General features: G+C 41.6%; 1 protein-coding gene across 4 annotated transcripts in view; it reads right to left on the reverse strand.

Annotated features, from left to right (window-relative positions):
- The window catches only part of MAP4K3 (mitogen-activated protein kinase kinase kinase kinase 3), an 81,295-nt gene that overhangs the window by 65,691 nt on the left and 1,213 nt on the right, over nucleotides 1–14,391 (reverse strand). For all 4 annotated transcript variants that reach the window (XM_035552893.2, XM_035552891.2, XM_035552890.2 and 1 more), the window contains exons 2-3: nucleotides 5,517–5,574; nucleotides 2,258–2,348 (exon numbers count right to left, since the gene is read on the reverse strand). In XM_035552893.2, the coding sequence (XP_035408786.1) occupies nucleotides 2,258–2,348; nucleotides 5,517–5,574 (149 nt within the window). The remainder of the gene's footprint in view (nucleotides 1–2,257; nucleotides 2,349–5,516; nucleotides 5,575–14,391) is intronic.

Raw genomic sequence — 14,391 nt, forward strand, 5'->3', positions numbered from 1 at the left:
TAATTTGGCCAAAATTGAAAGGATTTTTAAACAGGAAAGGCGCACTCCAAATACAAAAGCCAACTTGTCAAATATTCCTGCTTCAAAGATGGTAATTTTTTGTTGGAAGACTTTCATGCTCCCAGACTTTTCATATGGAAACACCTGCATCTTCTCACCTTCAATCTCTAAAGCACTTGGCCAAAATTGCTCAGAAGTTTTTGGCTGCAGCAGGTAGCCATCATGGAAAATTTCAGCTAGAGTTGCTGAAGTCTAGTAAATGTATGAAATACTCAAGCTGGCATCCTCCCCTTAAGAGTAGGGTCTAGCAACCTTCACAACATGCAGAGCTATCATGTCCAATATAGACTGTCCCCAAGCAGACAGAAGACATGCAAATATCTGAAAGCAATGAGAAGCCTCTGCATTACAGAGCATTACAACTTTCCATAGACTTTTAATAGCTTTTTATTACAAGGCTTGTTACTACTATCAGATGACACCAAGTTAGGCACAAGTGTTGATCTGCTGGAGGGTAGGAGGGCTCTGCAGAGGGATCTGGATAGGCTGGACCGATGGGAAGAGGCCAACTGTATGAGGTTCGACAAGGCCAAGTGCCAGGTCCTGCACTTGAAGCACAACAACCCCATACATTGCTACAGGCTGGGGGCAGAGCGTCTGGAAAGCTGCCCAGTATAAAGGGACCTGGGCTTACTGGTCGATAGTTGGCTGAATATGAGCCAGCAGTGTGCTCAGGTGGCCAAAAAGGCCAACAGCATCCTGGGTTGGATCAGAAATAGGGTGGCCAGCAAGACCAGGGAAGTGATTGTCCCTCTGTGCCTTGCTCTGGTGAGGCCGCACCTCGAGTACTGTGTTCGGTTTTGGGCCCCTCACTACCAGAAGGACATCGAGGCGCTGGAGTGTGTCCAGAGAAGGGCTACGAAGCTGGTGAAGGGTCTAGAGAACAAGTCTTATGAGGAGCAGCTGAGGGAGCTGGGGTTGTTTAGCTTGGAGAAGAGAAGGCTCAGGGAAGACCTCACTGTATTTCAGAATTACCTTAAAGGAGGCTGTAGCGAGGTGGGGATCAAGCTCTTCTCCCAAGTACCAAGTGATAAGACAAGGGGAAATAGCCTCAAGTTGCACCAGGGGAGGTTTAGGTTGGGTATTAGGAAAAAATTCTTTACTGAAAGGGTTGTGCGGCACTAGAACAGGATGACCAGGGAAGTGGTTGAGTCACCTTCCCTGGGGGTCTTCAAGAAACATTTAGATGTAGAACTTAGTAGCATCGTTCAGTGGTGGACTTTAGTACTAGGTTAAAGGTTGGACTAGATGATCTTAGAGGTCTTCTCCAACCTGAATGATTCTATGAACTAAAATTATGACAACATTAGTTTCACAAAAATCCACCATTAAAAAGTCCACTTACCAGGCTGTATTAAGAAATAATAGCAAGTGTTCTTAGGAGCAAGCTATCAATCTTCTAAGACTTCCTCTATGGATCATGAGTTTATTGTACTTGTAACAAGTTCAAATAACAACTTACAAAAGGAATTAAACAAAGGAATATTAAAAGAGAACAACTGTATATACCACATTAATAAATAACCTAAACAAGTATGCAGCTCAAGAAAGAAAAGCAAAGATAAAAACTAAAATATCAATGGTGTTTGTATTTCAAACCAAATCCAGAACGCGAGCACCAGAGGGCTTTTTAAGGCTGCACAGTTTACACTTTAAGGTACCTCGGAGTGGGACTGTCCTTAAAACTTAACATAGGACCAGTAAGCACGGGAAAGAAAAAATGAAAAGAAACAATTCTTTACTTCACTTCCCCATAACATTTAATTTCAAGGCCTCATAGACAATTTTACACATGAAGACCAATGAGGTCAAAACACTTCTGAGAACTCTGTATTACACAATATACTTCCCAAAGCTTTGCAGATTTGAGACATTTCACTGAAACAGATTTAAAAGACATTACATACACGTTCTCTTTCTTCATATTTGTCATACTTCTGCTTAATTTTCCATTTAACGTTAAATTCAAGGCATTTAAATTGCAACTTGTTTCCAAGAAAACGTGACTACATTGTCATGAAAACATTATTTATAGAGGGAGACTGCAGCAAGCGGAATAAGTAAATGGCAAAAAAGTATGCAAGTATATATGGTATTTATTTGGTAAGTTATGTTTTACTTAAGTCGCTCTAAGAACCTGTCCTTTTCAAGGCAATATACAAGCATTTTTAAAGTGAACAAAAGAAACAAACTGTACCTGAGATAGCTGCCAAAATAAGCAACGATGTTTGGATGTTTACAGTCTTTCATCATAATGATTTCCTGCTGCACAACAGCAAAATCTTCTCCTAAAAAGCAGAAGAATGCATATTTTCATTGGCCTGCTCCATACCCGCATCTCAACTAGGCTTTCAGTACGTATTTATAAAATAAGCATTTTGAGTAATTAAAACTAATTGCCTACCAGTTTCACATACTGCAACATACTGCAGCTGTAAAGCAATAATAATTAGAGAGGCTTTAGCAATAAGTAGTTATATTCTTACAAAAACAAGTCTCATTCTAGGACAGACGGACTTGACGTCTGTGGATACCTCTTAAGATATGGGCCACATCTCTTACTAAACTGTATTCTCCTGAGGCCCCACTGCGTCCATCTGCACATGCCCTGCCAATATCCCAGGTTCTTAAAATATCACAAAGCAATGCAATTTTTGGCCACATGTCCAAGACTCATTCTATCACCTTTCTGAACAAGAAACAATAGCGCACTGCTGTGACTACTCAGTAAACTCAGTGAGCATGTAAGTTTATGGATTGTGCATAACTTATGTCCAGATAAAATACTGACATAGACGTTTCATTTATCTTGCTATTTGGTACTTAGGTTATATCTGTCTTTCTACACAAGGTTCTTACCAGATGTAGACAGAGACAGACATGTATGAAATTGTAAATCCCAAACTCTGTTTCCCAGAGATGTTTTTGTTTTGGTGGTGTTATGCACGCATTTCATAGGTAAGTTACAGAAGTTGAAAAGACATCAATATGTAAGACAACGTCAATAACACAAATTTGATAGCCTTCTCAATTTTTATTTTCTTTAAAGAAATGTCATACATTCCTTTGCAGTTTATCATCTTGCATTAGGCCTCCTCTGAAATGTCTCAAAGCATAGTAAATTATAGCTAGCCTGCTACGTTATTTCTAAAGAAGTTCTTCTGAAGTTGGCGTAGTTACTAGACATACATAGTACAAAACCAACTAATTCTTGCCAACTTCAAGGAGTTTGTACCCAAAATAAGCCTAAAGACCTAAAATAATCATTTAACTTCCTGAACAACTTCTTAAACTCTTTAAGCAAATTGCAGAAACATGAAAATTCAAAGTATATCAAAATTCTTTTAGTCTACTCCTGTAGTACACTTCAGGATAAGTGAAAGGGTTTCTAAACCAGAGGCAAAGCTTTTGTCTAAAAAAGCTCAATACAGACAATAAGCTTACATTTATCAGTTGTCACAAACCCGAATCACTTATCATGGCTGTTAAGTTTCAAATGCAACACAAATTCTGACAGAACTGGCCAAACTATTATCTAAGCACATGTGTTAAGTTTTCCCATACACTAAGTATGGGCCATCTAACAGTTTGGTACTCCTTAACCACAAATCCAATGTTCATGGGTATTTTGTTCACTGAAAGCAAATTTGGTATCACAAGCACTAAGTTAACTTCACAATCAGTTGGTTTATTGCTGATGGCTCACTGTATCCTGGGTTTATCTTCAGCCATACAAACAAGAAATTGTTTTCACATAAAAACAGTTATCTCCATGAAAGGATGCGACTCCTCCAGCGTTTGACTAGTGCTTTGATTGGCTTTCAGAATACTAAAGCAGTGTAAGCACCTAAAAACGATTAGCCCTTAATCTTCGCATGCAAAACTTGGGAAGGAGGCCAGTACTACACTTCTGGAACACGGATGCTGCCCACACGAAGCTGTGAGTCAATCCTCTACCACAACCAGAAGTGACAATTACAAAGCGAAACCGAGCTCACCAAGCAAACAGGACAACTAAAGCTCACTCTGTGCACCACTCGGTATCCAAAGGCTGCCAGGATTACTTGATTCAGTTGCAAGATGCCACTTGCTGTCCCTGTCAGTGTAGCATGAGAGCAAGTTCGCTCAGCTGCAGCGCATCCTCAGACAGTCTGCTGTTCAGATCACGCACACTGCGCGATTCAGCGAGCCCTACTCAGTGCAACAAGTCATTTTACACTTTTGAGAGTGAAAGCAGGCAGCTGAGTAAAAAGTTGCATTATTTGAAAGGTTGGCATCTTTTTCGTCTGAACTCCTGCAATTCTTTGCACACTGTGCAAGTTTCCTTCCCTGTTTTATCTTTATAGTTCCATAGGGAGACACGGCACGGCTGCTCTTCTCAGCTGGACTGAGAACCCGCATTACGCACAGCCACGTACTCCAATGGTGGGAACTGTCATGAAACATTAAAGTAGCAGAACTTGACAAGATAATCCGAGACCACGACTTTCAGTCTGAGTAAGAGATGCATGATGAATATACACTTCTGGAAGTACACTGTAACATACTGTCCAATCTTGAACTTCTTTATTTTTAAATGGGTGTGCATTATACACACACACACATCTAATCGCTCCCAGAATTTAAGAGAAAAATGGAAGAATGCAGTGACATCTTCTCCTTCTTGGCCGCACAGACCTTAAAGATAAAATCAGGTAATACTTCAAATATTCTACCACCCACCCCAACATTAATCTGTAAATGGAACACCAATAGTTAAGAAGTCAAGAAAGGGCTGGGCATTTTACTTCCCGAATTACTGTGCTCACGTTCAACATGTCTAGCTGTATTAACAGAACAGTGCTTGCAGGCCTAGAACTGAACTGCTGGGGGTAGGCACATGTAAAATCGCAACATACACATGGCTCAAGTAAAAACCTAGCATATAATAAATTTTTAATCAGAGTTTGCAAGAAAATTTCCAGAAATTTACTCAATGCCAAACTGAGTGAGTTAACTCAATAGTTAACCCAATAATCAGCTAATGCTCACCTATTATTATTTCACCATTCCTTCTTATAATTTCTCCCTCCATGCTTTCTCCAGGTGAGTTCTTTCCTGTCTTGCTACCTTCCTCATTTCTTTCGTTCTCTGCAGGTTTTTTGTACCACGTGGGTCAAAAATACAGTACTTAAGACCAAAAACCCAACTCACCTTGATTTTTTTTTAAATCAGCTTTCCTTTAACCATTCTCCAATTACTTTTTTTTTTTTCCCCCTTCATATTACATTTTTTTCTCTCACATCTTGCTCATCATGTTTGTTATTTTTGGAACAGTGTATTTTCTTCTATACTTAAAAAAAGCAGCAATTATCCGTTTTTTCAATAAGTAAAGTCAACTGATTTTGCAAAAATGTATTCCAAGCATGAAAATATTTAGTCTCAGTGGCCTATTATTTCACTTAGGAAACACTTACCTGGTTCTAGTTTTATTACTTTGATAGCTGCTAGCTCACCCGTGTTGACATTTCTAGCCTACAAGGAAAAAACAAACAAAACCAGTATTTAGAGAGCACAACACAGCAATCATTTCTGCACTCTCCACTTGAAATTCTCTGACAATGCGGAGTCAAAGAGCAACTGAGATACAGAAGGGTCTGAAACAATGAAATCATTTGTTGGGGTTATTTTGAAGCAAAACAGCCTCAGGAGGAGCCAATAAATTAAAACATCTTGTACATTTATGTTGAACATGAGGTTAGAGTTCTCTTCTAAATACACCATGCATTTATTTTTATTGGGCTTACAGCATATACTTTGATTAGGTGAGCTTCATTACTGAGTTCTGTTATATTTGAAACACTTATTTCAAATAATCCATGAATAGTTCTTTATAATACTTCATGACTGAACCAAACAGTAACATTCTAAAGATAGCAAGCTCTTCTCTAACGCAAGTTTGTAGGAAGCATTCTTCCAACAGAACTTCTCATACTGGGTTTCTTATCTAATGACAAAGCCAACCATCTCACAAACACATTAAGCAGCTAATTGGCAGTGAGCTCTGCAGCTATAAACACGCTCGGGAAACTTTGCAGTGGCACACGCTAGTCCCAATAAGGCAACTGCTTGTTCGTGCTGTACTTCCATGTTAAATTCCGTAACTAGCTGGCCACTGAGCTATTGCTTGAGAAGTAATTATAATATACACAGATCTCAAAGCAGAGCCCGGGGAGCATCACATGCTCTACCACGCAGAGTCTGTGACAGCTCGTCACAGAGAGCAATGCAACACTTTCTGCTCATTTTCCTACCTGCACCTTGATCCTTACTCTCAGCCAGTGACAGCATCCTGCCCTTTCTGTAAGGGTGCTAAGCAAACAAGCTGGCAAACGGAGCTAGAAAGAATTAAAACAGCCTTCCCCGTGGCCACTGAGCTGCTGTGTGTATGCAACTTCAGCAGCAATTACTCAGCAGCTTGATTGCATTCTGTACAGGGCTCTGTCACGCTAAAGCCTGTGTTCTACTGAGTAAACAAGGATGCTATTTTTTTAAAAAGCCATTAAGAATCAATATAAATAATGGCAATACTGATTTATCTTTTGGAATTGTTGCATTTGACTCCTAATGGAAAACCAGGGAGCCATCTGCCCTGTGCTTCCATGCTCCCATACCCAGCTATGACAAGGCATGGAAGCCATCCCCAGCCCCGACGCAGCAGCTCCTGAAAGATGCTCCAGAGCAGCGTTGGTGCCTGCAGCTGTGTGACAGACTGAGGCCTGTCCCATTTTTGCTCCCTGCCCAATCCACTTTCAAATCAACAAAAGCCAGTTCTGTAGAACTGCAGAATTTAATGATGCAGATAGGCAACCAGCTTTTAAGTTGCCAATGATCTCATTTTTAAGTCATTTAGGAGCTCAAGGCTTTTACTGAGGCCCCCCCTCCAGTATACATTTTAAAAATAGCTTCATAAAACACCACAAAGAAAACAAATACTGATCTGCAGTACTGCTTTACAAGGCCGTGAGTCTCACCAAATGCTGCAAGGTAGTTACTCTGAACAGCAGCTTGAGAGCTGGCTGATGTGATGGAAAAGAAACAAGACAGAAAACAAAAGGCTATGAAAAATAGCCAGCAATAGAGTCTGGAAATAAACACAGCGTGCGTTCCTGTCTTTAGAGGTCTGCCCAGGTAGTTCCTTGCATAGCTGACCTCAAACCTCTGCGTGTTCCTTGCTGTGGCCATGCTCTTCTGTACAGCTGGGAGTACAAGCATTCATAAATAATTTGCAGGCAGATGGTTATGAATAGATCCTGAGATCAGTGGAATCCTATACAAGTCAGAGAGTAGCCCGAACTTGATAGATTGTAGAAAGAACACAGTTAAGAAATAGAATCTGCCTGACGGCCTTTCCTGTAAGCCATTACTTGCCCGCCCCACGGATGGCAGCCGTGTCTCCAATCATCGCTTTGTGGTAGAACAAAGATGCTACAGACACTAAGAATAGCAAGAATACGAGTTCCCTTTCATCTGCAACAGAGAATGAAGGCAACGCAAGAGAGAAAGTAGCAACACTGAAGCATGAGCTAAGATTTTTTTTGTACTCCTTAGTTGTTTTCCCCACCACATTCTTTTCATAGCAAGAAACAAACAGAAACAAGATGATCATGAATCGAAGGGCAGATTTTTTTTTAACCTCCAAGGTTAACAAGAAAGATGACTTAAGCTTTAAAGACATAAGATCATCTGCAGGCCTTGCTAATACTAGAAGACACGTTTTGGGGCAGCTTGTGCTAGAATGATAAATCAATTAGACACAACTGTAGCGGACACAAATGATGAGATCCTGTAGTTATGCATCCTGCATTCAGCTGGGATGTGCAAGCCAAGCAGGAAACCCATTTCGGAGGCTTCAGGGATGTTGCTAGTCCAACAGAAAATATAAGCTGTTTGGTAAATTCCATCCCCCATCCCATGCTACGTTCAGCTGTCAGGAATTTCTTTCTCTGACTATGGCTCCCCAAGTCACTATGCTCTGCAGAACATCATGGCACTCAAGATAGAAGTTGGGTAGGAGCTAATGAACATTTTGGAGCAAATCTGACCAAATAAAACATATGAGCGTACTTGCCATTACTCACCATGTGGTGGTGATGCCAGGAAAGCTATTGATAGTAGAGATGGATATACAGATATATCCATAGCAGGACGAGCATAATGCCAGCCAGAGGAATAAACTGTGAGCAACAGGCAGCCTCGCCAAACCTGCACTCTCCACACCCTGCGGCTTATACCATCCCTTCCTGTTGCAAAGATTTTTCTTCTTTTGAGTACAGGACATCAAAGAGCTGTTCCAAATTGTGGGCAGGAAAGAACAAATGCTGAGTCTTTTCAGTTTCAGATTTCCTCCCTTCTCTATCACCAGCAGTAATGGGACTCTCTGGCCAGCCGGTCGTTCTCTCAACCAATACTCTCCTAGGCTCTTGAAAACCAGAAAGGAGGAACAAAATCTGATTTAATGTCACCGACATCCTCAGAAAGGGCTGACTACCAGCTGCTTAAGGGCATGAACTGTTCCCTGAGACAATATGACTGAGTTCTGAACAATCAACAGAATGAATGAATGAATTCAACAATCTGAATGAGTTATCAGCTGGCATCCTACTCCATTTGGGTTATTAATATTGAGTGCGTGATCATCCTGATTGCAGTGCTACAAGGGCTCCTTGCAACAGATGAAGATTAGGTACCCTGACAGGTATTACCTGAGTTCATCAAATGCCTGTGAAAACACCTGTTGAGAATTCCTTGCCTAAATTCACTTGAATGAGAGGTCAAAAACCATAAACATGACATGTAATTTTCTCAACATGCACCGAAAAGGGCAGCTGGCTCCAACTCCTACTTGGAGGGTGCTTGTATACATACCATACAGCAGCTCAGTGTGTTGAGGACACTGCCTTATGCCTTCTTTTAGTATAATCACAGTGAAGTTGCAAATTACTTATGGGTTTTGAAATTAGAGCATAAATAAGGCATAGCCGGCTGAAGAACAATTTCAAACAAGTATTTTTGAGTCAGAAAAAGCAAAAAAAAAAAAAAAAAAAAAGAAAATTCCAAGAGCCTCATGCTGTCAGAAAACACCCGTTCATTTTGGGTTTCCGCCTGCACCCAAAGTGCTCTAACTCCTAGCCTTTGTGATGATCAGGTAACAGCAGCAGCTGACCGTCCCTTCTCCCATCCCTATCTCTACGAGCAGGAGCCTGCAACTAACTCCTGCAAATGCAGATTTCACAAAATATAACCCTTACTTAGGTCACGCTGCGGTAATGATGGCAATCTAGAAATCAAAACTAGTGTACAATTCACCTGTCTGGTTCCAGAAGTGGGCTAAGCCAGGGTGAACTCATTACACGGGTTTTCCAAAGCAAAGATGCTGCTGTTGGCCTGGCATCAACGCGCAGTCATACTGCTCAGTGTATACAGCGCTTACACAACGTCTGCTCTGGAAAAACCATACAGAGCTCCTTATCCTAAGCGGTGCCTAAAAGAGTGATGCTCTTCTAGAGGCTGGGCTGCTGTATCTGGGGAGGATAAAACAAAAACAAAAGAAAAAGCAATGATGAAAAAGCAACCATTAAGTCGAGCTGAAGGAGCACTGACTGTTTAAACAGGAGATAATTGCTGTCTCTGTGACAGCAGTAGGATGTCAGATCAAAACGCTGCACAAAAAAACAACCACCCACTATAAATAAAAGCTAGAAAAGTCTATTTTTTTAATGCATTATACAGAAATTTGACATCCAAAATGCCTCACAATTGGAAAGGCCTTAGGACTCCAGAACAGAGAATGGAAAAGCAATGAAATAGGGCAATCGTCAGATGGGCTCTATGCAGGAAACAGCAGTCAAGCAGAAGATGTGCACAGTACGTGTCTGACAAGAAAAGGAGGGGAACAGAAAAAGGAAGAGGAAGGCCAGTACGTAGTACTGCGCCTAATATATGTCCCAACACTTATAAAAAGGAGAGGCCTGTGCAGTATAGACATAAAATCCAAGGTCCAAAGAGGTAAATCTCTTGCCAAGTTTATATTTGTCTTTCAAATGGAAGCTGGCAATATAAAGCATACGATGCTGTGAGAAAAACTAGGCCAAAAAGCAGTCTGAGACAGCTACAACAGGGTGCTTCTCCTTCTGACTCCTTCACATGAGGATTGCTGAACAAGACGTGGACAAGCAGTTTGTGAACAAGTCTCTATGCCACGGGGTAACTCGGGCACAGCACCGAAGGACCCAGGCCGGCCCTGCTCCCCAGGACAGCACACCCTAACAGCTCCCCGACCCCGCTGCCTGCAGCCACGGTCCCAGGAGCTGATTCAGCTCTCAGCCAGCAGCAGTCTACCTGCCTGCTTTTCTTTTTTTGGTTGCTTTTCTGCCAGGTTAGCTCATCGCAGCGGCTCAGGCGGCATGCTGAGCTCCAGCGCAAGATAAGTTGTGGGAGCAGAGACTAGAGCTGGGAATAGGGAAGGGAAATCCCCCGGCTCCTGGGCAAACGTAAGCTGTTACATCAGGTCAGCCCATCTTACGACGAAGTCACAGCTGTAATTAACCCGAACTGAACTGCTAAGAGTTACGATAAAAATAAACGATGTTCCACATCCTGGTAGGAGGCACGACACCAAAGCCTGAGCTACAATTTTAGAAAGCAATGCTCTGATGAAAGTGATGTTGTTAAGCAAAGAGATCCTAAACTAAAGCAAACAAAATCCCTAAGCAGGGCGCTCCTTGGTTAAGGAAAGCACAGCCACAGAAATCAAACCCAATAGTACTCAATGCAGTAAAAAAAAAAAAAGGGATGGGAGGATATCCACCCTCTCTGCCTGCCTGACAAACTTCGAAAGGCTGCTAAAGCTGAAACAGAGATCCTTCCAAACAGCGATGTACTCCTAGCAAAGTCAAAAGGAGCTTGAACAGCTGTAAGGTACGTAGGAAGAAAGGAAGACTAAAATGTGCATCCAAAAGCACACAACTAAAAGTCACAGTTTAAATATTTCAGGAGAGAAGACGTACAAGAACTGATAGCTTACTGCATCACCCCGGGCAAGAGAAGCAAGGGCACTCACCCACGTGAGAGAAAGGAATTGTGCGTGTGACTCTGCAAAATGGAAGGCTCTTCAGGTTAATCTAGTGTGGACATACTCCCTTCAAGCACCACAGAGGAGCTATCAGAAACCAGAGACTCTGAAACAAAGTTGATAGCAGAAAGGAGAAAGAGTCTTCAGGCATTTCCTAGAGACACTCACAGAATCTGAGAGTGTGCAATAGCTGAGCTGGTAAATACACGACTTCTCTCACTACAAACACCCAGACCAAAGGACCGGAGAACAGAAAATCAGGCTCAATTTAAAATGAGACGTCAAACAGAGTGAACACTACAAAGTTCTGCGTCTTCATCTGCCAACTCGCTGAGACCAGAAACAACGCAAATAGCTGAAGTAACACAGCCGTGATATAACCGATACCTTTGCAGAAACAACAGCCTCGCTGAGCCTCATATGAGGCTACATGAGCTTCAGTAAAGGGGAAAGAAGGGCTTTCGTTTTATAAGATGCTGAAAAAACTGTGGAAAGGTCTACCGACATTAGACGAATAACCTGTAAGATGGCAAATGAAGCAATTTTTTTTGTTTGTTTTTAAGATACGCTGTGATAAAAATGAATGATATGAACAAATGAAATGGACCTACAATTGCCTCAGAATACACTTCAAATCAATATGCAGTTACCACCAAACACGAAGGTGTTCGGGCAGGAGCAAATCAGCGAATTACAGCACAGTCATTTAAATTATTAACATGGCCAACACTGCACACAGCACTTGTAGACCAAAAATATCATAAACTACAGACGGCTTGGGTACAGGGGTGATTAAACTGGCATTTTCATATCAAGACATAAAAATCTTTCTAAATCAGAGATGAAATAAAAGAGTAACTACGCAACTGCTTCATTCAATACCAGAACTATTTCCTCCAACTGAGCAGAGTCGGACAGCATTTTTTTTCACAACTGAAAAAGCCTAACTCCTCTTTTACATTATGCTGACCGTGCCACGCAATGGAACAGTACTTAACAGTGAAACATAAACGCAGAAGGCAGAAATGACTGGTATGGCACCAGAACAAGTTTTCACCCCTTCTTGCAGGTCTCACTTCAGATGAGAAAATTCATCAGAAACAGAAGATGAAAATCAAGAATTTTGCTGACGCGTACCTGCAATCAGAAAAGTAATTATGCTGCCAGTCTCTAAGCCATATTTCATAGGAAGCTAAATTACTTGACAAGGGAGTTTATTGAGGCATAGGAAACAAAACCAGAAGTGAAAATGTGATATGCAAAACTAAAGACTACTCAGCTCCAAGGAAGCTCTATTAGCAGATCATCTGTGCTATGTTACAAATGCACCAACTCCAAAGTATTAACTTGATTTCACCATTGACTTCTTTTACCAATCCTGACAAGAGACAGCTGTTGACAAGAGAATAGATTTTAAGTCGTACGTTTTACTTAGACACCTAATGAGAGCTTTGTAATGTTAGTGTTTTATCTGTCTATCATGGTAACATATCTTCACTGAACACTTGAAAAAAGAAAATCTTCTAGATCTCTTCCGGACCTTCACTGAAAAACTGTCTTGTGTCCAGTGCTTACATGCCTGAGATACGCTAATAATTCAGGAATCTAGGTAAAACTTCATCTCCCGCAATGAATTTGAGTTGGTTAGAAGAAATATTGTTGACTACGCATATCTGATAAAGAACTAACCACACAAAAAAGCTCCCCGTTACTTTTCTTACTATGAACTCACTATCACCTTCTCCAAGTCCTCTTAGAAACCTGAACTTCGGTGAGAGGGCGGATAATTATAAAGCACTGTTTTAAGTCAAAAATCTACTACTTGCCGTGCACTAGCACATTTCCAGGTACCATCCAAACAGCGGGACTCACACCAGTGGGGCGGTAACAACCCGACACATCCTCATTCCCACTGTATTTCCTTAGTTCAGTCCACACCACACACTCTGAGTTTAAAATCTGAAACCTTCAGAGTAGATACTCCACCTGTTTTGTTATTTCTTCAGCAGATCAAGCGTTTCACCTAGATAATAGTAGGCCCACGCACTGCTGTAGCTCAGTTCAGCGAAAAAGGATCAAGGAAGTAGATGCCAGTCTGCTCAGCTTTCAGCTCCTCCAAACTTTGCCAGGAAAGCAGGTTACAGAAAGGTCAGCATTTAGTAAGAATGTCAACATAACAAGATTGTCATCTTACTAAGGCAATAATCCCTACCTACCAACAGCAGAAATGCCTCCCTACAAGGCTCTCTCCCCCTGCTAAGGGGGCAAAACCACAAGTTATAAAGAATAGTCTGAAGCTGCCAGAGTACATCCAGTACTTGGATCAGACCTGCTGAAATCCCACCACCGATGAGTGCCACGTTCACATGGCTAATCTCTGCTTCAACCAATTATTTCATCAACCGCTAAATTCAGCTATGGAAGATAGGATGAAGCAAATCAAAAAGGCTTTATTAAACTCCTCACAAATTTAGGATAAAGCCCGAGTATGCTCACATGCAGATGACACATACGGCTGTATTACTTCCTCTTTGTGACATTACCAGCAACCAGCTTGCATTATTATTTTCAGGCTAATTTCACGCTCCTCTTTGAAGGCACCTTGGGCAACACCTTGCCTCAAAACGAAACACACAGTAATTCATCCAGTAGAAAAGCACATCCCATTTTCCCTACGCTGCCCACAACCTGATCAGAAAGCTAGGAAGTGCTTCTCTCATCAAGAAGTAAATAACTATAATGCTGGCCTAGCGTATCCTTGTTCCGATATATTTCCCTCCATCTCAGCTGCCACATGCAGCCGTGAGCTGTATGTTCTGTGCCCCCAACAAGAAGTTATAAATGCCAAATGCGCGCTGAACTGAAGGTGACAGCAAGGGAAGTATGATAATCACCGAGAAAACCTTGTCAATTGCATTGGAAATTAACAGGTTTGGTATGTATACTAGTACCGCAAATGGAGATATTCAGTCTGTGGTTAGAGGTAACATCCTTAAAATTAAGCTGTAATCACGGACGACAGTTAACCCGCATCCATCAAAGTCACATGCAGAGCACTGAAAAGATGCGATCAATAAGACAGCACAGAGTCAACAGGCCAGTTTTAAACCGCAAGAAAGCTGAGTGCATCGAGACAACAGCTTGCAGAAAAACAAGAGCCAGAGAGTGGAGCAAGCAGCCGTGCATAATTAGAACAGCAGCATCATACACAAATACTC

This window comes from Cygnus atratus, chromosome 3 (genome assembly GCF_013377495.2).
Source record: "Cygnus atratus isolate AKBS03 ecotype Queensland, Australia chromosome 3, CAtr_DNAZoo_HiC_assembly, whole genome shotgun sequence".
NCBI lineage: Eukaryota > Metazoa > Chordata > Aves > Anseriformes > Anatidae > Cygnus > Cygnus atratus.